The sequence below is a fragment of the Salmo salar genome, chromosome ssa03, assembly GCF_905237065.1.
Source record: "Salmo salar chromosome ssa03, Ssal_v3.1, whole genome shotgun sequence".
Lineage (NCBI taxonomy): Eukaryota > Metazoa > Chordata > Actinopteri > Salmoniformes > Salmonidae > Salmo > Salmo salar.
The window spans coordinates 56,861,208-56,885,177 of record NC_059444.1 but is presented as its reverse complement, the minus strand read 5'-3'; the positions used below and the strand labels follow the sequence as shown (position 1 = coordinate 56,885,177).

Genomic DNA, 23,970 nt, shown 5'->3' with positions numbered 1-23,970 from the left:
GTAACGTGACCTGCTATATAGTCCCAGGTCCACCGAAATGCTGATCTTAAAGTCCCACCACAGTCTTACTTTCAGCCTAATAGTGGACCCACCACCAGTTAAGAAACAACATTTAAAAACACACACAGGCAGGGTTCTTTATTAAATGTTATTCTCTTCGTCCAATGATCTGGCATAATCAAAACAGGAGGTGCTTGTGGATTTGACAGCTCTAACACAGTTCCACCCCCAACAACGCCAAAACAACAGCTATGTGGATGTTGGCTAAAGTAGATCTGATTGAATAGAGCTCTAAATCGTTAGCTTGGCTTTTATAACGTATAAGGTTTAAACAGACAGGCAGACAGACTGAAAGTGAACAAGAAAAAGCACAGAGTGACAGCAGACAAGATGCTGAGACAGACAGACAGCATAACAGGGAGGCAAACAAAATGGCTAGTGCAGAGGCCCAGTTATAGTGGTGAGTTGTATCTCCAGTGGGGCTTTTACATATTGTATTTGTTTTAAATATGAGCTTGTTAAAAAAGAGGAGGAGGACCATGTCTAACCAGTCACTGGTACATAAATGGTTAAGAAACTCTGTACTGTGCTGTCAAAGTTATGTTTCAGCACTACTGCTTGTGTCTAAGTCTAACTCAGAATGGATGCTGAATGTCAGACAGAAGGCTCAATCCTGCTGTAGATGTAGGTCTGTGATAGGGTCTGGGCAGTGGCTGACAGGGTCTGGGCACCAGTCCGGGGTGAGTTGGCGGCGTGACCAGTAGTCAGGGCTGGTGTAGATTAAATGCCAAGGCCGAATTCTTGTCCCTGGCAAACAGTATGGAAGAGCAATATAGTTGTCTCTCTGGAGTGGCTCCAGGTGGGATCCTTGTCTTTAGTCAGCCTTCTTTTCTTCATGTCTGCTGTTCTCTCTCAACCTAGTAATGCAGCTTGTGCTCCAGACAGTGTGTGTCAGCCAGGCTGGAGAAGAAAAACCTCAATAAATGAATAAATGTGAACACCAGTCAAGAGTGGTGGCTGTCGGAGGCTGTCTCGCTGCTGCGTGTCGGCCACTGCACCGATGCTATTGTGTGGGACCCGTGTGTGTGTGTGTGTGTGTGTGTGAGTGAGTGAAAGAGAGAGTACAGTGTGTACACTATGTAGTGTGCTTGACATAATGAACGATGTGACAAGAAGAAACCCGCACACCACTCTAGATAGTATCACTGTTCTTCAAACCTAGAATGCATTCGCGGGTCAACATGACCCGGCCAAATGTTTTTTTTGCTGTATTGATCCCCCCCCAAAAAATGTCAGCATCTATATATATAATATAGAATATAGGAAATCCTTAAATAATGTGTCTTTAATGTTCTAACATCCTAGTTTGTTTTTTTAATTTCTTATTTTTTAAGTAAAAATTGTTTTTGCATCACTACCCCAAGTTTTCATATGTGGGTCAAATATGACCCGTATGTATTTCCAATCGTATTCACTGCATTGCACTCATCAGACTGACCTTTCTTCTTGGTACAACAATAAAATCAAAGTAATTAATTATACATTTATTAAATATCTTGCTTTTAATGTTCATTAAGCACCGTTTTCATTACTCCTTTTTAACTCACTGAGTAAAAGGAGTTTCATAAGGAGCCCCCCCCCCCCACACACACACACACACACACACACTAAAGGAAGGACCAGAAGCCATAACATCCTGAGGAGCTGCCCAGGGTCTGTGCCGGGGACAACAGTTGTGTCACCAAAAGTTGGCTGGGGGCTGTTCATTAGTGACAGCATCATTGAGGAGGTCCTAAAGTGTACACATTTAGAAGGATGGAGAAGAGCGACAGCAAAAGGGACAGAGTGGAGAGACAAAGAGGAACTAAATGCCTTTATTGGTTTAACCCTCCTTGCCGGCGTGGAGAACAGGTGGGATGATTCCACACGGAAGCTATTTTTGGATCCACTGCAGAATCCAATGAATAAAGCCACCATGTCGGTCGGGAGATATGAGGATAGAGGACCAGAGTGTTCAGAGAGGCAACGGACCACCTTGCAGCCTTCCAGTATGTGAGGGACCTTTTCCTAGAAAACTGTAGAGGAAGGTTCATCCCCAGCAACTGCGTCACAGTGGATGAGCAGCTTTCCTCCAGACGTGATGCTTGGCATTCCGTCCAAAGTGTTCAATCATGGTTTCATCAGACCAGAGAATCTTGTTTCTCATGGTCTGAGAGTCCTTTAGTTGCCTTTTGGCAAACTCCAAGCAGGCTGTCATGTGCCTTTTACTGAGGAGTGGCTTTCGTCTGGCCACTCTACCATAAAGGTCTGATTGTTGGAGTGCTGCAGAGATGGTTGTCCTTCTGGAAAGTTCTCCCATCTCCACAGAAGAACTGAGGCAATGGAAAGATGTGGGGTGATGAAAGAGAGCCATGCCACCACTACTCAGAGCAGCCAGGGCCAGAAGAGGAAGTGGTGCCAGCTCTGGCCAAGCGCAAAGGATAGACAAGTCAGCTGCTGGTGTTCTCAGTGCAACACACTCATCTGCAAATAGCACAGTCACATGCTTGTGGTTTGTAACAAATGCATGGACTAGACAGCATAAATAAGCATCACACTCACACTTTGTTCCTTTTAGTGTTCATGTTTTCTAAATTCAAAATTTTAAGTGTTGTCGTTTATATTGATGATGAACTTTGGAATTTCAAATAAATGTTTTGAAATATTATAAAACATGCTTCAGGTGGTTTTATTTTGTTCTTCACACTAAAATGTTGAATGTGAAACTTTGTTTCCATTATGAAATGTCATAATATGTTATCATTGAAATTGGGGTCAAACTGTTGAAGAGCGTCTAAAAACATTTCAAACAATAAAATAATTATTGAAAGTTGCAAATCATCACTCTGTCAAATGTGTGCGTACTGGTAGCAAAGTCAGGTGCAGGAGAGCAGGGATTTGTGAACAGGCGCACACTTTATTTAGGCAAAAGTGCAAAACGCGCAAAAAAGTTACAAGAATTATGTTTAACAATAAACATCTTCGTGAAAATAACACGGAAAAAACAAGCCAGTCTGGCGCAACAACAATACACACGTAACACAAACAATCTTACACAAAGACATGATGGGGAACAGAGGAATAAATACATATAGATTGATTGGGGAATGAAAACCGGGTGTGCAGGGAACAAGACAAAACAAATGGATACATGAAAAATGGAGCGGCGATTGCTTGGTAGGTCGATGTCCTCATTGTGGTTTTACAGACGTGTTTAATATGTTTTATGTACACACTTTATTCTATTATGGATGAAATGCACATTATATTTGGTAGCACTTATTTGTTTCCTCTCGAGTCCAACCCCATTCGATGCGTGGAACGGATGTGGGTGGGTCTATGTCTACATAACGGTGCTAATTTAAAAAACTCACAAAAGCTCTGACGAAGGCCGCGTGGCCGATAAGTAAAGCTTTTTAAAGAACGGTGATACCCTGACTACACCGCTCGCGTTGCAAAATAAATTTAGGAATCTATGTTATTCAATTATTGCACCCACACTGCTCGCACGCGTCAACGAGCGTCTGCATTGCCAAGGGCTAAAATAGAAGTCATTCCTATTTTTGACGCAGATCGCGCTGCAAGTCCTGCCTCTCCCATCTCCTCATTGGTTTATAGAAGCAGGTACCCACGTGCCATCTCCTCATTGGTTATACCCACGTGGGTGAATGAAAGACGAACTTTGTTGCCGGTCGTAGTGGTAATACTATGAAAGTTTAGATGCCAATCACCATATAAGTTCAAAGATGAAAAAGCCTGGAAGGAGGAGATATTATGAGAAACGATTCGGTTGACCATTTTATGTGTGGATTAATTGTTGGAGTAGAGGACCTTGTGCATTTCAGGTAAAATAACAACTCAATATTCATATCCCAGGACAAATTAGCTAGCTAAATTGCCATACATGTTTAATGCTTTTCGACCTGTCCCCAAATTAATGTAATTGGTTTAGAGTTAGTTTTTTATATTTTAACCTGTGAGTCGTGATCGCGTTTGGTGTGGGGGGACAAAATAAATGTATGCACGATGGCGCACGCACGCAGCCGGTTTGGGTTCCGTGTCATACAATCAAGAGCAGTGTGCGGGTTTCTTCTTTAAAAAAAAAAAAGGTCTCCATTTTATACGTTTCTTCAAAATGAAAGTTGTTGGTGAGGGTCGATTTTGGCCTTCTGCATCCAGAGATCTATTTCTAATTCTTGAACATATAGTTGTACAGTATTTAAATCTCCACATATTTTCAAGACAATTTCTGTTAATCAACAACAATTTAAGTTTTAAGCTTTGTAAAAAGTAGTCAGGTTTCATGGATTTCATGTTCTTTAAAGCCAGACACACAATAATCGAAAATGTACACTGAAATCAAAATTATTGTTCGATTCTATACATACAGTACAAATGTATTTGCATTTTGCCATACTGTACACTTAGAAAAAAAGGTGCTATCTAGAACCTAAAAGAGTTCTTCGGCTGTCCCATAGGACAACCCTTTGAAGAACCCTTTTTTTGGTTCCAGGTAGAACCATTTACACAGATGTTTCTACATGGAACCCAAAAGAGTTCTACCTGGAACCAAAAAGGGTTATCCTATGGAGACAGCCCAAAAAAACTTTTGGGACCTTTTTTCTAAGAGTGTAGATCTCAAGTTTAGCACATCACAACCAGTCATTGCTACGGACTATTCTTTGACAGCACAACTCCTTGACAGCACAATGAATGTTATAGAAGAGAAATAGTCTAAAGTATTAATATATTTACTTTAGAAAATGTAATAATAGATTATGTTCAATGCGTTCAGCCAATTCATCAAGACAACCACTATTTTTAAACTGAAGTAAATAATGTCATAATTTAAAAATATATATAACAAAGTCAAGTCAGAAAACTCATACAATTACCTGGCAATAATACAACTAGAACTCATACACCCAAACTATTTACATTGAAATTCTAATTCATATTCAAAGAAAGCCTTTACTCATATCTACTAAGTGAATATTTTGATGAAAAAGTTGTTTTTTTAAGCCCTTAAAATTCAACTCACAAAGCTAACCTTTCATGCCTCTCCTGGCATCAATATCTCTGCATCAACATTCGTATTACAAGGCCTTCACTCATAGTTTGCGTATATGTGGTCATCTTCTTCATTGTCATTTTCCCCACCAGCTTTACATGAAGTGAGCTGCTCCAGGTCTAAAGACTCACTGTCTTCATCGTAGATATCTTCAGCAAAAGCCCTATCTGTGAAGATATCCTGATTTTCATAGTCGGCCTCATCTTCCTCACTTGCCTCTGGCCCTTCACCTTGGTTTCCAAACTTGTTCATGGCTCCTGGAGAATTCCTGAGAATGAATACAAACATTTGAGTTACATGCCTGGGGTCAGATTCATGAAACGTTACTCAGACTAGGGTCTATTTTTCTCCACTTCCTGTCTGACTGACGTGCCCAAAGTAAATTGCCTGTCACTCAGGCCCAGAAGCCATGATATGCATACAATTGGTACCATTGGATAGACAACACTTTGAAGTTTGTAGAAATGTTAAAATAATGTATGAGACTATAACACAATTGATATGGTAGGAGAAAATCCAAAGAAAAACCAAAAATATACTTTTTTTTTGAGAGCTCATGCTCTTACAATGGAAAGCTGTGGTTCTTATGCAATTCCAACTCCCAGATTGCAATTCCTATGGCTTACACTAGATGTCAACAGTCTTTGTTCAAGGTTTCAGGCTTGTTTCTTCCCAAACGAGGAAGAATTTTGAGTTTTGGTACTGGGAGTCAGAGTTGGAAATCAGTCTGTGCGCGCGCAATGAAGAGGACACGCACCTGGTAATTTTACTTTCCTATTGAACATACTTCTTTCCGTATGAAATATTAGTTTAATTACATTTTAGGGTACCTGAGGATTGAATAGGAACGTATTTTGACTTGTTTTAACAACGTTTAGCGGTAGCTTTTTGGATTCCTTTCTCTGCAAGTTGAACGAGTGGCTTACTCAAATCGAGGGCACCACCTAAACTGACTTTTTGGGATATAAAGAAGGATTTTATCTAACAAAACGACACTACAAGTTATAGCTGGGACCCTTTGGATTGCAAATCAGAGGAATATTTTCAAAAGTAAGTGAATATTTAATCGTTATTTGTGATTTTACGAAGCCTGTGCTGGTTGAAAAATATTTTGATGGGGGCGCCGTCCTCAAATAATCGCATGGCATGCTTTCGCTGTTTCGCCTATTGTAAATCAGACAATGCAATTAGATTAACAAGAATTTAAGCTTTTAACTGATATAGGACACTTGTATGTACCTAGATGTTTAATATCCATAATTTTAATGATAATTTATTTGAATTGCGCGCCCTCCAATTTCACCGGAAGTTGGCGACAGGTGTCCCGCTAGCCCTAATTATTAAGAAGCTGCCTAGAAAAAAAAAAGAAGTTCATAAGATAGTTCGTAAATGCAATTCCTCAAAATGTTCTTAGGAATTCGTAGTTTTCTTAGGAACTTTGTAAATATCTTCTTATGTGGCATTGACATTACTGACATGCTTGAAACCAATAAATATGTCTATGTGACAGGGATGATAGGATTTGGCCCACTATAATGAAGTGTTGATATTTCAATTTTATTACATTTCTTTTTTTGCTTTATGTCTCGAGAAAAATATGTATAGTTGTCTCGTGAACCCTTTACACACAATCAAAAAAACATTATTTTTCACACATTATACCCATCAGACTAACGTTAGCTACTGTACATCAAACCCAAAAATGGATAACCAAGGAAAGCGCAATAAAAACTTCAGTAAACAAGAGCTTGACGTGTTGGGGGAGGAAATAGTAGCCGGGAAAAGATTGCTGTTGGGGAGACTTGATAACTGCAGGTTCACTGCAAAGATCAAAAAGAGAGGATGGGCGAGAGTGGCCGTGTCTGTCTCTGCCATCCGGGGTATGGCAAGGGACAGTGACGCCGTAAAAAATAAGTGTTCCGACATCAAGTAAGCTGCTAAGAAGAAGGGAGCTGAGAGACTATTCATGTGGACCAGCTGGAGGTGAAGGTGTCGTCCATCATAGAGATGGTGGTAGAGGCACTGCCCGACCGGTAAGTTAGTTAGCTACGTTAGCTAGCTAACGTGTAAAGACATTATATCTAACATAGCTAACGACGTTAACGTTAGCTAAGTTAGCCAAGTTCTTCTTTGCAAATTGACGAGATAGCGCTAGCTATTTAACACTTCTAGAATTTTGTAACATATTGTTAATTACCAGCTAGCTAGATAATACGTGTTTAATTTGTATTCTTGCTGTATTTAAATATCCGGTAGCCAACTGTTTTTGTGGTGCAAGAAAACATTCATGGTTACAAAAGTACCCATTCGTCTGAAGACAAGGGTTTAGCTGTCATAAAGTTAAGTACATTTCCAATAAGAAATCCTAAAGCATTATTTTCTATAATCCCGTTTCTTCTTAACTTTTTTCTTAGGCAGAAACTTAGGAAAAACCTTAAGAACATTTCCAATAACTTTACTGGGGAATAGCAACTTTGCTTAAATTTCTTCTTAAGTCTATAGTTAAGGAAAAAATGCCAGTTAAGAAGATATTTCTTCTTAAGAAGGTTTTGTGAATCCGGACCCTGGACTTCAAGTCAGGATTTTGGCACACATTACACTTTCATAACTGCAGACATTTTTTTAATCATTATTTTTGGTGGTAAGCAACTCCCTTTTCACGTACATTCTTGCATGGCATCCTTTTTTCAAGTCTTCATCTTTGCTCTTGTTGACAAAGGTTTCTACGTTGACATAGTCCTCTTCATCATTTTCCTCACTCGCTGCAACGACAGTGTTTCCATATGTGCTAATGTTATTGGCAGCTGAGGGATTGATCAGTTAGATTCATAAAAATGACATCAGTGGACATAAACAGGAATAGATATCATAAACAGTACAAAATCATAACAAAATTAGGGTTGAACAATTCCAGTATTGAAAATGTCCAGGTTTTCATGATATCCTGGTTGGAGGGTATTTTGCAACCCTAACCTGAATCCTGATTAGAGGAGCTAGATCTTACTTTCTCTCAGGTTTCTCATAAAAGACTGCTCTCTGCTGCTTATCTTCCTCCAGACTAGACAAGGAATGAGCAGCAGCAGGAGGAGCAGTAGCCCACCTATTGCACCAGAGGCAATAATGGGGACTATGGATGCTATGGAGAGAAACACCATAATCAACATCCTTCAAAATACTACATTTCAGAATTCGTATAGCTATCAAATTATTCTGCAATGTAAACATTGGTCTTAAAAAAATATTGCATGACTGATAGGACTGATAATATCTATATTTGTTTCTACTCACAATCCTTAAATACGGCCTTCATGGTAATGCACTTGAAAACATGAAACTAAAATGTATTTTACCTCGAATGCTGACTGTCAGCAACTCTGTCTTGATAGAATGGAATGACAGGTTGGAGACTTTAACTTCATAAACACAACTGTAGTTCCCCTGGTCTGTATACTCCGCAACAGGAAAGTGAAAGGAGGCAGAGTGGTTGACTGCTGGCTTAGTTTCAGTCCTGTTAGACCCAGAGAAGTCCAGATAGAAGAAGCCTCCAGGATACTGTGGCTGAATAGAGCAGGTGATGGAGAAGTTGTGGCCCCTGGTCACCTTTGGCCCCTGAAGTCCCCAGAACATCCCTCCATTTGGAGCACTGAGAGAGATGTTGGGCTGTAACAAGACGACTAGCAAAAGACAAGAGCAGGTTGTTAATGTGTGCACTGTGACTGCAGCATAACAGTAATCTTTCTCGGCAAGAGAACACTATGCTAGAATACATTATGAAGAGATATCCAAACTCATGCATTTAGTTGCTCACCTATAACAGAGAATTCAACAGAGTCACTTTGAGGGGAGCTGAAATCTCAACTGGATACCCTCGTCTCATACTGACATCGGTATAACCCCTCATGGCTAAAGACCACTTTAGGAACGTTGAGAGTTGCTACTTGTGGTTTTGTCCATTCTGAAAGAGCCTAAAGTCTTCTGTAATTTGAATGCTCCACCCAAGTGCTGTGTTGTAATGGAGCAGATTATGTCAACTCCGTCACCCCAGGCAACCTCTGTGGCAGATCTCAGATTTATTTGGGGCTTTTGGAGGGTTACTTGCTGTTCCCAGTCCACCTAGTCATGCTGCTGCTCCAGTTTCAACTGTTCTGCTTGCGGCTATGGAACCCTGACCTGTTCAGCAGACGTGCTACCTTGTCCCGGACCTGCTGATTTCGATTCTCTCTCTCTCTACCGCACCTGCTGTCTCTAACTCTGAATGATCGGCTATGAAACGCCAACTGACATTTACTCCTGAGGTGCTGACCTGTTACACCCTCTAGAACCACTGTGATTAATATTATTATTATTTGACCCTACTGGTCATCTATGAACGTTTGAACATCTTGGCCATGTACTGTTATAATCTCCACCCGGCACAGTCAGAAGAGGACTGGCCACCCTTCAGACCTAGATAGGCCAGTCCTCTCTAGGTTTCTTCCTAGGTTCCTGCCTTTCCAGGGAGTTTCCTAGCCACCGTGCTTCTACATCTGCATTGCATGCTGTTTGGGGTTTTAGGCTGGGTTTCTGTATAGTACTTTGTGATATTGGCTGATGTAAAACGGGATTTATGAATCAATTTGATTGATTGATTGGTCACAGAGAAATCAAGGTGTAATATAGTCATAATAAAGCCAGTTAAATAATTGTTTGCTGTGGTATCTAACACCCCCCCCCCTCATAAAAAGAAGGCAGAACAACAATTAGTTAGGGGCTGCGGTGGAGGTATGCAAAAACAGCAGCACGGGTTGCGATGAATGTACAGACACGGTCAAATGTAATGGCACCCTTGTACGAGTCACTATTTCTTAAAAAATATGTTGAAATGGAAAAAACGCTGGTGTTTCCAATGTATATGTTTGATTTACAATTGCACAGACCTAAACTGAAATTGCGACGTTTCATTATAATACAAATAATAAAATGTTCTGGATTAAATTATTTAAAATTCTAATTAATTTGGTTTGAGGCAATGATTCTCGTTAATGTGACATTTATCTCACCTGTGGTTAGTTGCAGGTGCCTATAGGTAAAAATAGTAATTCAACAAGTTGCTTCATATATTTGACCGCATCTGTATGTTGGTTTGGTAAACTTAAAACCACTAAATGTAATATTTGAAGCTGCTCCAGCATAAAGATTGACTGTAAAAACTTGAAAAACTCAGTCTTCATGTAGTCTAAAGCACAAACCTGCACTTTATTTTGTTAGCTTCAGGCTTTCTCTTTTTGCCTTTGGAATGCTGCCTGAACTGGGAAACAATCTTGTCAGCTATCAATAACATGTCAAAACGTCTTCTTAAAACCTGTTATGGATAGGGGTTCCGCTAGCGGAACGTTTCGACAACATCGGGTGAAATTGCAGAGCGCGAAATTCAAAACAAATTATTAGAAATATTTAACTTTCATACAAGTGCAATGCACCAAATTAAAGCATAACTTCTTGTTAAAACTTCTCTGGGCTAGGTGGGACGTGACCATCCCACACTATTCAACAGCCAATGAAATAGCATGGCGCGAAATACAAAACAGCAAAAATCTCATAATTTCATTTTCTCAAACAATCAACTATTTTACACCATTTTAAAGATAACTCTCGTTACTCTAACCACATTGTCCGATTTCAAAAAGGCTTTACAGTGAAAGCATAAAATTAGATTATGTTAGGACATAAACTTTACAAGAAAATCCACCCAGCCATTTTCCAAGCAAGGATATGCATAACAAAAATCAAAGGTACAGCTAAAATATTCACTAACCTTTGATGATCTTCATCAGATGGCACTCATAGGACTTCATGTTATACAATACATGTATGTTTTGCTCGATAAAGTTCATATTTATATCCAAAAACAGCATTTTACATTTGCGCGTGATGTTCAGAAAATGTATTCCCACCAAAACTACCGGTGAATGTGCACATCAATTTAATAAATACTCATCATAAACGTTGATATAATTTACAACTGTTATTGAAAGAATTATAGATACACTACTCCTTGACGCAACCGCTTTGTCAGATTTCAAAATAACTTTACGGAGAAAGCACATTGTTCAATATTCTGAGTACACAGCTCAGCCATCGAAGCAAACTATACAGCTATCCCCCAAGTTCTGGCATCAACAAAACTCTGAATTAGTATTATAAATATTCTCTTACCTTTGCTGATCTTCGTCAGAATGCACTCCGAGGACTCCTACTTCCACAAGAAATGTTTGTTTTGTTCGAAATACTCCATATTTATGTCCAAATACCTCTGTTTTGTTCGTGCGTTCAGATCACTATCCAAAGGCATAACGCGCGAGCGCAGTACCAGAGACAAAAAGTCAAAATGTTCCATTGCCGGTCGTAGAAACATGTCAAACGTTGTTTACAATCAATCCTTAGGGTATTTTTAACATAAAACGTTGATAATATTCCAACCGGACTATAGCGTATTCATTCCAGGAGAAAAAGAAGGAATGGCACGCTCGCGGGATCGCACATCACCAAGCCCTTTGTCCATAGGCAGTCCACTCATTGACTGAGCTACTATTCTCTGCCCAGTAACAGGAGAAGGATGAAAAAACTTTCTAAAGGCTGTTGACAGCCAATGGAAGCCTTAGGAAGTGCAACGTGACCCCACAGACACTGTAGTTTTGATAAGGATTCAAAAGAATAACTACAATTCTCAGATTTCCCACTTCCTGGTTGGATTTTTCTCAGGTTTTTGCCTGCCAAATGAGTTCTGTTATACTCACAGACATCATTAGTTTTAGAAACTTCAGAGTGTTTTCTATCCAAATCTACTAATAATATGCAAATATTTGACTCTGGGCAGTTTACTCTGGGCACGCTTTTCATCTGAAATCGAAACTACTGCCCCCTATATCCTAAAAAGTTAATCTAGCCACCGTGTCAGATTTCAAAAAGGCTTTACGGCGAAAGCTAACCTTGCGATTATCTGAGGACAGCACCCAGCATACCAACACATGAAAATCAGATTTCAACCCGCTAGGCGCGACATAAAACTCAGAAATAATGATAAAAATTCATGCCTTACCTTTGAAGAACTTCTTCTGTTGGCACTCCAATATGTCCCATAAACATCACAAATGGTCCATTTGTTTGATTAATTCCTTCGTTATATCTCCAAAATGTCAATTTATTTGGCGCATTTGATTCAGAAAAACACCGGTTCCAACTCGCCCAGCATGACTACAAAATATCTAATAAGTTACCTGTAAACGCTGTCCAAACATTTCAAACAACTTTCCTAATCCAACTTTAGGTATTTTAAAACGTAAATAATCGATCAAATTTAAGACGGGATAAACTGTGTTCAATACCGGATAAAAACAACGTGAAGCATGTGAACTGTAGCGCACACCAAACATTAGAGAGGACTAGGCTGGACCCTCGTTCTGAATAGCCAAACTTCTTCATTTCTCTAAAGAAAAACATCAACCAATTTCTAAAGACTGTTGACATCTAGTGGAAGCAATAGGAACTGCAACCAAGTGCCACAGAAATCTAGGTTCCCATAGAAACCAATTGAAATCAGTCGCCTCCCCAAAAAAAAAGCCTGGATGGTTTGTCATCAGGGTTTCGCCTGCCAAATAAGTTATGTTATACTCACAGACATTATTTTTAACAGTTTTAGAAACTTTAGAGTGTTTTCTATCCAAATCTACCAATTATATGCATATCCTAGCTTCTGGGCCTTAGTAGCACGCAGAAGCTAGGGTACTTTGGGCACGCTTTTCATCCAAAATTCCGAATGCTGCCCCCTATCCTAAAAAGGTTTTAATGCTAAACAAGAGATGGCAGTTGTGTATGTGGTGAAATATTAACCCACAGTGCCTTCAGAAAGTATTCCCACCTCTTGACTTTTTCCACATTTTGTTGTGTTACGACCTGAATTTAAAATTGATTCAATTGAGATTTTGTGTCACTGGCATATAGACTATACCCCATAATGTAAAAGTGGCATTATGTTTTTCTAAATTGTCAGCGACTCCATCCATAGACTGTTCTCTCTGTTCTCTCGGCAAGCGGAACTAATGCACTAAATAAGTTCAGAAGTAAAAATGTGCTTAACAAGTCACATAATAAGTCACATAACAAGTCACATGTTAATATATTGGTATGGCAACTGCTTGGCATCCAACCACAAGGCGCTACAGAGGGTAGTGCCTACGGCCTAGTACATCACTGGTTCCAAGCTTCCTGCCATCCAGGACCTCTATACCAGGCAGTGTCAGAGGAAGGCCCTAAAAATTGTCAAAGATTCCAGCCACCCAAGTCATAGACTGTTCTCTGTGTTACCGCACAGCAAGCGGTACCAATGCACCAAGTCTGGAATCAACAGGACCCTGAACAGCTTCTACCCCCAAGCCATAAGACTGCTAAATAGTTAGTCAGGGTAGCTTTTGGTAAACTATTTAACTATCTGCATTGACCCTTTTTGACTCATCACTTATGCTGCTGTTACTGTTTATTATCTATACTGTTGCCTAGACACTTTATCCCTACCAACAGGGCCGGCTCCAGGCATGAGCGACATAAGCGGTCAATTAGGGTCCTAGGCCGTCGGGGTCTCAACTTACTGTTGAGAGTTAAGGCATGCTTCCCATCCGAAACAGCTCAGAACAGTTTGTGGACATTTTGGTTCGTTTTGGTCTTCTGCAATGTTCTTTTTGGCTGTTCGTGCACACACATTTCTTTCCCGAGGCAAGCCGAAAGTCGGTGGCTAAAGTCTACGCCCCTTCGTCGGTGATTGGTCAGCAGTAGGGATTCTTCAATGAAGCGTTTGTTGTCATTCAACGAGAGACAAGTCGTTTTCATGCACATTCTTTCACTTGAGAAATACTGCACCAAACATCTTAGTTAGATGTTAAATTGCACAACTAAGATCTCAGTAAAAAGGTGATTCTAACATGTATTGACTCAGGGATTTGTTACTTTTCTAATCAAGATATATTAGTGTTTATTTTCCATTATTGTTTTTTTTTTATAAATGATAAACTTTTTCTTCCACTTTGACAGAATATTTTGTGTAGATTGCTGACATTTTAATCCCACTTTGTAACAACAAAATATGGAAAAAGTCAAGGGGTGTGAATACTTTCTGAAGGCACTGCTTATGTAACCTTGCAGAAGCGGGCATTGAACAGTTTTTGGCAGAAATTGCTGCAATGCGTGTGCAACAAGTTGCTCTAGCGTCTACTAGTGATAGTATGTTACAGAAACCTGTTCTGCAAAATACGTTTTTATAAAACGTTTTAGTGCCCTCAACTGTAAGTGTGTTCGCAGTCTTACTCACCAATAGTGATGTCCATGGAGTTGCTTGAAGAAGAGCTGATAATATTCTGACCATTCTGGGTTATCTGTTGTCGACAACTGTACCTTCCCTGGTGTGCAGATTGCAGACTGGACAATGTGAAAATCACCCTGGTCTGAGTGGATTCAACTGCCTGGGTCATTATTGAAGATCCTCCCATATATAAGTCAAATGTTGCACTGATGGAAATTCGCTGTGGGACAGAGCAGATGAACTGAACCTTTTCACCAGGTGAAAAAGCTGAATGCGAAGGCGTTTTAGAGAGGGTAGGTCTCTTCAGGGTTAAACCTGTACAAAGGTTCTGTGTATTAGGTACAAGACACAGATACATGTAGGACTGCATTTCAAGTTCTTTCCTGTTCACTGCACATAACTGAACATACATACATTAAAATCACAAGCAGCAGTATTCTAAATGAATGGTGACGGAAGGGTAGACCCCAGGCTTTGTTTAACATCTTTTTATCTCTCTTTACTGTTTCTGCACTCATGTCACAACATGATAAAACCACTCCCTACCTGAGAGGCAGAAAACACCAGCATCTTCACCATGATTACAGTTTTCAACTCCAAAACCTCTGTGTGAGCACTCTGAGAGGTAGCTTTCACTTCCATTGCAGTTCACATCATCCAGCCAGGTTGGTTCACTACCTTGACCAAAATGAGCACGAAGAGGGGCACCTACAGCACTCCCACAACCCAGCTGTCCACACACCACCGCAGCATCATTCATATCCCAGTCATTATCACACACTGTCCCCCACTGGCCACTGTAATAGATCTCCACTCTCCCAGAGCAGTGATCAGAACCATTGACCAGCCTGATCTTGGCAGCTTGGAGGCGGAAAAAGACAACAATTAAAGTCAAGGTCATTTACAAGGCACGGAACTGGGTGGTTTTTAGATGATGAAATTAACCTCAGGACATCATGCATTTCATGATATCAACAATGAACAGATGTGTCATGAAAGAAATTGGAATGGCAAGACTATGTGACACCCTTACCTGGGCAGACAACACCAACATCCTCAATATGACCACAGTCATTTATTCCAAATCCGCTGTGCGGGCACTCTGTGAGATGACGTTCACTACCAGTGCATGCAACGTCATCCAGCCAGATATTTCCACTGCCTGGACCATATTGGCCACTACTTAGGACTTGGTTTGTACCCTCACAGTCCAGCTGTCTACACACCACCTCAGCATCTTTAATATCCCAGGAATCGTCACAAACTGTTCCCCACTGGCCACTGTAATAGATCTCCACTCTTCCTGAGCAGCGATCTTTACCATTGACCAGCCTGATCTGGGAAGTGACTGTCAGGTAAAAAGACATGGGAAGTCATTCATCAAAATTCACAGTTTTGCTTAATTGGCCATCTTTTTTTATAAACGTATTTAACAACTCAGCGAATGTATCTAATTTGTGCAGCATACTGACTTGTTTTTATAAAGAATATGCTATAGACTTTTTTGTTCATTCAATGTGAAAAAAGTAATTGCCACAACTATCTCAAGGAGATTCACTTACCAGCAGGTAACACATTCAGTGGATAAACTAATAGAGAAAAACAAATGTAGGAAATTAGTGGTAGGCAGTCTCAAAATATATGTATGCAGTAAATGTACAGCTGAAACCACTTGATACTGTCAGCAAAATCACATGAACTGTCACAAGCATCAATCCACATGCTCAAGAAGCATGCTGTGTGAGAGATTTTTATTTTGTATTTTTTTATTTCACCTTGATTTAACCAGGTAGGCCAGTTGAGAACAAGTTCTCATTTACAACTGCGACCTGGCCAAGATAAAGCAAAGCAGTGCGACAAAAACAACAACACAGAGTTACACATAAACAAACGTACAATCAATAACACAAAAGAAAAGAAAAATAGAAAAATGTATGTACAATGTAGAAGAGTAGGGAGGTAGGCAATAAATAGGCCCTAGAAGCGAAAATAATTACAATTTAGCATTAATACTCGAGTGATAGATGTGCAGATGATGATGTGCAAGTAGAGATACTGGGGTGCAAAAGACCAAGAGGGTAAGTAATAATATGGGGATGAGGTAGTCGGTTGTGTTATTTACAGATTGGCTGTGTCCAGGTACAGTGATCGGTAAGCTGCTCAGACAGCTGATGCTTAAAGTTAGAGAGGGAGATATAAGACTCCAGCTTCAGAGATTTCTGCAGTAGATTGCAACTCCGCCCCCTTTGGCAGATCTATCTTGTCAGAAAATGTTATAGTTAGGGATGGAAATTTCAGGATTTTTGGTGGCCTTCCTAAGCCAGGATTCAGGTTGTTCTGACCTCAGTCAGAGGTGTGACTTCCTGTTAGGGAATAGGTTAGGTAGTTTAGACTGCACACTACATTCCCCCAGGTGCTGATCCTGGTTGATAAGCACATCACATTAAGGTAATTCTCAGCTTGCAAGCTGTGAGGTGGCTGGTTTTGTTTGGTGGCCATGAGCAATGTTCCCTTTTAAAATGCGAGCATGCGCGGACACACAGCTCCCCCAGGAATGAATAAAAGGTCAAGAGAGACAGAGCTGGCCCTGGACGAAGGTAATGTTGCTGTCTCTCTGGGCACATGTACATTCAACACCTAGGCCAGGGGTACACAGGATTTGGAGTTAACTGGCCTGGAAGACCAGGTTTGTTGAATTTAGTCAATAACTGAACTGATCAATTAGCTCAGTTGGTCAGTTCAGTGATTGACTAAATGCGACCGACCAACTCAAATCAGTCTAATGTAGTAAAATTTGAAATTGTGTTTTTTTTTATTTTTACATTGGATACAAGTAGAGACTCAGAGCTACACAAGTATATATATCATACACTACAGTTGAGGAACAATAGGAAAGCAATTCTTCTCTGATAGTTAATAAACTTGTAAACTCACTTTTGAGAAAATGTCCTTTGAATATTTTTTGTACTACTACTGGAGAGCCCATTGTCTACACCCATTCAGCATCGTTCACACCCTCTTAAGTTTTAGCCCCACCCATCTCATTAAGTGTTGATCCTGAGCGTTCTGTACTAACAGCAGCAGTCAAGCAACCAAGCTAACTTGCTAGCTACTTCCAGCTCACTGAACATTACTCGCCCGAGGAGAGCTGGTTAGGCTGTTATGTTATCCAGAGCGTTGGTGACTGCAACTGTGCTGTCCGATTGTCCGTTCATAAATTTAGAGCGTTTCGCTCTCGGAGCGTTCAGAGCGCACACTAGACGCTCTGGCAGATGAGTAGGTTTGATCCGAACGTTCTGATCTCACAACAACTGGCTAACATTGGCTAGCTTGCTAGCTACAAATGAGAGAACACCCCACTCTGACCAATTTACTCACCCTAGCAGAGCTGGTTAGGCTGTTTTCATGTTATCCATAGTTTAACTGTGCTGCTGGCAACAATTTAATTCCTTTTTTTTGCCAATGTTTACTGACACCGGCCATATTTAACGGTGTTAGTTATTCTGCGCTCTGGCACACTCAGACGAGAGTGCTCTGAAATCGGAGTAGATGGCCAGACTGAATTTACGAACACACCCAAAATGGTTACTTGCATAGACATGTTTTGTTAAGACATGTAGCTAGATAGCTAGGTAAACAATGAACCATAATCCCAACTCATGATGTTACTACTCTGCATGAATCTGCAGGTAGTTAACCAACCAGGTTCAATGACAGCTAGCTAACATTAGGCTATAGCTAGCCAAGCAAATGGCTCTGAGATATGAATAATAAGATCATACACGTAATGTTAGCTAGTGAGCCAGCCAGCTAATGTTAGCTAGTTAGCTAGGTAAACAATGAACCATAATCCCAACTCATGATGTTACTACCCTGCATGAATCTACAGGTAGCTAACCAATTAGGTTCAATGATAGCTAGCTAACATTAGGCTATAGCTAGCCAAGCAAAAGGCTCTGTGATGCAAATAATAAGATCATACATGTAATGTTAGATAGCTAGCTAATGTTAGCTGGCTGGCTCGCTAACGGTACACTTTAACTTGAAATTAAACCACTTTCTGTCAGAATTAGAAACGTGTAATATCTGAAAATTTAGCTAGCTAGACTATTTTACCCGTATACATCATTCATGGATGGACACGTCTCCTGTCAGATGCCATGGTTGCCCTTAGTTTAAAGATGTAATCAAGAGACAGATGTTTTCTCTATCTCCTTAGCTATCATGCTCGAATTCCACTGATATCAAAACTCGGTCCTCCAGAGTGGAGAGCAACACTTATGCAGTTTTACAAACGATACATTTATAAATAGCAGTGTTAGACAGGATTACCGAGACATAATAACCAGCTCAAATAGACAGAGTGCTATATGGCAGACCAATCCAAACTCATCTCTTGGCATGTCCAGCCCACTCATTATCTCAGCCAATCATGGCTAGTGGGATGGTTGCTGTCTTTTTCTGTGGATAAACCAACTAGGCTCATAATTTAACAATTTTATTCAGATTTACAGATGGCATACACGTTTGTTATTAAGGCACATGAAACTTCACATGTTCAAGAAAGCATTTCGGTCAAACGTCTCTCCTGTGAAGTAGTGACCCGCGACATACAATTAGTTTCCAGAAACGGGTTACAAATTCAACACACCTGGGCTTTCAAGGTCAGTTAAAGCAAAATCCTGCGGCTCTCCAGGAACAGGGTTGCCTGCCTCTGACCTACAGTTGAAGTCGGAAGTTTACATACACTTAGGTTGGAGTGATTTAAACTTGTTTTTCAAACACTCCACAAATTTCTTGTTAACAAACTATAGTTTTGGCAAGTTGGTTAGGACATTTCCTTTGTGCATGACACAAGTAATTTTTCCAACAATTGTTTACGGACAGCATATTTCACTTATAATTCACTGTATTACAATTCCAGTGGGTCAGACGTTTACATACACTAAGTAGGCTGTGCCTTTAAACAGTTTGGAAAATTCCAGAAAATGATGTCATGGCTTTAGAAGCTTCTGATAGGCTAATTGACATAATTTGAGTCAATTGGAGGTGTACCTGTGGATGTATTTCAAGGCCTACCTTCAAACTCAGTGCCTCTTTGCTTGACATCATGGGAAAATTAAAAGAAATCAGCCAAGACCTCAGAAAAAAATTGTAGACCTTCACAAGTCTGGTTCATCCTTGGGAGCAATTTCCAAACGCCTGAAGGTACCACGTTCATCTATACAAACAATAGTACGCAAGTATAAACACCATGGGACCACGCATCCGTCATACCGCTCAGGAAGGAGGCTATGTTCTGTTTCCTAGAGATGAACGTACTTTGGTGCGAAAAGTGCAAATCAATCCAAGAACAACAGCAAAGGACCTTGTGAAGATGCTGGAGGAAACAGGTACAAAAGTATCTATATCCGCAGTAAAACGAGTCCTATATAGACAAAACCTGAAAGGCTGCTCAGCAAGGAAGAAGCCACTGCTCCAAAACTGCCATAAAAATACTGCACATGGGGACAAAGATTGTACATTTTGGAGAAATGTCCTCTGGTCTGGTGAAACAAAAATAGAACTGTTTGGCCATAATGACCATCATTATGTTTGGAGGAAAAAGGGGGAAGCTTGCAAGCCGAAGAATACCATCCCAACCGTGAAGTACAGGAGTGGCAGCATCATGTTGTGTTGGTGCTTTGCTGCAGGAGGGACTGGTGCACTTCACAAAATAGATGGCATCATATGGAAGGACAATTATGTGGATAGTATGAAGCAACACCTCAAGACACCAGTCAGGAAATTAAAGCATAGCCCCAAATGGCTCTTCCAAATGGGCAATGACCCCAAGCATACTTCCAAAGATGTGGTAAAATGGCTTAAGGACAACAATGTCAAGGTATTGGACTGGCCATCACAAAGCCCTGACCTCAATCCTGTATAAAATTTGTGGGCAGAACTGAAAAAGCATGTGGGAGAAAGGAGGCCTACAAACCTGACTCAGTTACACCAGCTCTGTCAGGAGGAATGGGCCAAAATTCACCCAACTTATTTTTGGAAGCTTGTGGAAGGCTACCCAAAATGTTTGACCCAAGTTAAACAATTTAAAGGCAATGCTACCAAATACTAATTGAGTGTATGTAAACTTCTGACCCACTGGGAATGTGATGAAAGAAAGAAAAGTTGAAATAAATCATTCTCTCTACTATTATTCTGACATTTCACATTCTTAAAATAAAGTGGTGATCCTAACTGACCTAAGACAGGGAATTCTTACTAGGATTAAATGTCAGGAATTGTGAAAAACTGAGTTTAAATGTATTTGGCTAAGGTGTATGTAAACGTCCGACTTCAACTGTATGAGCATAAACTGATTTCTCACATAAATGCACACATTCATTCAGGTTCAGACCCAAGTCCCTTAGACAAAGGTAGTGCAACAACATCCATTGGCTAGTTAACACCTCCCTACTTCTCTGTTCAACTTCAGACTCAAGAAACATGTTCAGTATGTGAGATGAAATGTCTGTTTTAAAAATATCTCACAAACCCAATGTTTCTCTTTCAAGTTAACCCTGTCAACCACTCCCCAGAGAACGTGTTTAAAAAAACCCTGCTTCTAAAAAGGGGAAGCATGATGGATAGTGAGAATGTCTATTTAGCATGATCTAAATTCAATTGAACCTAAAGCATGTGCTATGCTATAATGATGAACTATTAACTGCTTATAAGTGGCTCATATATCCATTTAGTTTGTTTGTTAGATTTTGAACCCTAGAATAAAGTGATGACCACTATGTGACCTTGGTTGGATTTCATCTTACACCTCTCTCACATTTAGGTTGTTGTTTTTTTGCCTTAAACTATTGCTGTATTTCTAACCAGCCACCACCACTACTTCAGAAGTGACCTACTTTCATGTTATACTGGAGCTGCATGACAAATGGTCCAAGAACACAAGGATAGCACAAAGGACAATGCCCAAGGACAGGTAAGCCCTTCCCCATCTGTGAGGCCAAGATGTATCGCTCTGTTACAGTATTCAGAGGACTGACGATTGAATAGGATAGAATAATACTATAGTATCCATGTCTGCTATCTATCTGAAACTTGTTCACTGAGGATAACTCTGATGCTATCTATATGGATGGATGATCTCTTTGGTAACTTGTATCTCTGTTTGTATAATCCATATTGGGCTTTACAATCATTTACAAAAAGACTTAGAAATCCATTTGAAATTACAAAAAATAAAATGACAGTAAGGATCTTTAAAAATAACTTAAAGTGTTTTGTGTTGGCGGTTGTCCTATCTGTCTGTGGTTCTTGACTTTAGGGAGGTTCTTCGAATAGATCTCGGTGTGAACTTGTTTATTGTCTTCTCAGTAATTCTGTCTGTGCTGTGACACCCTGTGAAGATTGGTCCTGGGAGTGTTTAGGTTACTGTAAACTTGGTATCATTTGATTGGTCAATGGTGGTTGGATTTGGGTTGAGAAGGTTACACCTAAACATGTTATAAATGTAATTAAATGCCTTTGTTATCTCTCTTGTCCTGTATCCAGTCCATGGAGGAAGGTTGTATGATCAATTCTCATTCCCAAGGCTTCTAGGCATCTCTGTTTGTATATACAACCAATATTACATTAATTGCATGTATCAATTATCTGGCAGATGTCAATCTTTCCTTATTGGTCAATGATATGATTGAGAAAATCCCCCCCTTTACTAAACATTGATAGGTCATTTGACTATTTGCTGGCAATTTATGATAGTCTGGACAGATTACTCTATTCATTCTTCCCCCTTACTGACAGAGATCCAAATCTTTACTTGAGATTCAAGCAAATCTCCAATTGACATTGATTTAGATTGACATGAACATTTGAAACACATTTCTCAACTGAATGTAGGATTTATCGCTGAGTACTTTTATCCAATAAGCAGCTGTTAAAAACATTAATTTCAAGCAAAGCAGTGTTCTCCCTTTGCTGACAGATATGAACGTTTTGGAAGTTAAACTCACCCATTGTCAGATAGAGGAGACTTTTCAATATTTTGATCTTCATTTTAGAAATTAAGAAAGGTATTTTCTCTTGTAGAACTGAACAAGCTTTCTTGTAAAATGTGTGATGGCCAGTCTCTGTCGGAAACTGTCTGGTGAATTTGCTGGGCCCAGCTCCTGTTACTTCCTAATTTGTGCTGTTGTATCTTGGGTAAACAGTTTTGTTGCCAGTAAAGCCCATGTACCCTGTTTGATTGATAGACAAACCAGGGAGAATCAAAAGTGAGAGCTTGATGGTCTTGACCTAAGGAAGTAGATTAGGAAGGCAAAGGCCCAAAATAGCGAGTCGAGAGTCACACCTTTTACTTCCCAGTGCTCATATTATTTTTATGGTTGGACCTCGTCTCACTTGGTGGAACACCTTCTACTCCCCTTCAAAGAAATAGTGGAGACATAAAAGTTAATCTCCAAAACATGCAATGAGGATCCAGTTCAGTTTAATGCAAATCACCCAACAGTTAAACACATAATGCTAGTTCCTCAACAACACAGGAACTGATCAAAGACACAAAGTGACACCGCACCCTCGACCCAATGGATCAAATATGCTGAACATTTCGATTGGTTACAAAAAGCTAAATCAAATAAAGCAATATAATGTCTAATTTAAGTGTCAACTATAGTTCTAATACTATTGCATCTGAATTATTATTTAACATTATTTACATGTCACAAAGGACCAAATCAATGTGTTGATGCAAATTAGTTACTTTTATTTTTTTTACCTAGGGAAGTCAGTTAAGAACAAATTCTTATTTTCAATGATGGCCTAGGAACAGTGGGTTAACTGCCTTGTTCAGGAGCAGAACGATAGATTTTTACCTTGTCAGCTCAGGGATTCGATCTTGCAACATTTCAGTTACTAGTCCAACGCTCTAACCACTAGGCTACCTGCCGCCACTTTAGTGACAGGTTGCATACTGTTACTACTGTTGCACACTGTTACTTTTCCTAATAGTTTTGATAAATGTTTTCATTCATGTCATGTGGTACAGCATTGTCATAGACAGAGACATTAAAGTAATCTTCATCATTGTCTGCACTATTCATTTTCTCATGAGACCCACCACAAACACCCTTTCCCTCCCTTACACCCTCCTCCTCTTTGACATAGTGTGGTGGCTAATTTCCGCATTACCAAATGAGGATTTACAAACACACCAGTCCGAGTTAAAACTACATCTTTAATACTTAAGATACTTTTGCAAAAGTTCTTGACCCCACCAATGCATTCTCTCGAATGAATCATTTAATGAGGTGCTTACAGAATGGCTCAGGGATCTTTTATAGCAACGATACAGCCCCTTCAACGTACATTGACAAACCACAGATACTTAGTAACAGTTCACAAAGGTTACGTTTTGTATGACAGATATCCATAAAACACATCAGACAGTAACTGCTATGTCAACAGGATTAATGGTATAGCCCAGTATCTGGTCTCCTTAGAACTGTCCCTCCCTGGTACGGTATTGAACAGA

The 23,970-nt window shown here is 39.9% G+C and overlaps 1 protein-coding gene across 2 annotated transcripts; it reads right to left on the bottom strand.

The window, feature by feature from the left end:
* Positions 1–4,141: 4,141 nt before the first annotated feature.
* On the bottom strand, positions 4,142–22,738 carry LOC106600858 (uncharacterized). 2 transcript variants are annotated; one of them, XM_045714994.1, is made up of 9 exons: positions 22,451–22,738; positions 16,004–16,030; positions 15,475–15,789; positions 14,988–15,302; positions 14,451–14,756; positions 8,461–8,784; positions 8,115–8,246; positions 7,776–7,914; positions 4,142–5,378 (listed from the first exon to the last, which is right to left on the bottom strand). In XM_045714994.1, the coding sequence occupies exons 1-9, from the start codon at positions 22,491–22,493 to the stop codon at positions 5,147–5,149; spliced, it is 1,833 nt and encodes a 610-aa protein (XP_045570950.1). In that variant the 5' UTR covers positions 22,494–22,738; the 3' UTR covers positions 4,142–5,146. The 2 variants fall into 2 exon arrangements, with proteins under 2 accessions (XP_045570950.1, XP_014048052.2); XM_014192577.2 differs by having other exon boundaries at positions 7,776–7,872; positions 22,451–22,735.
* Positions 22,739–23,970: the final 1,232 nt, after the last annotated feature.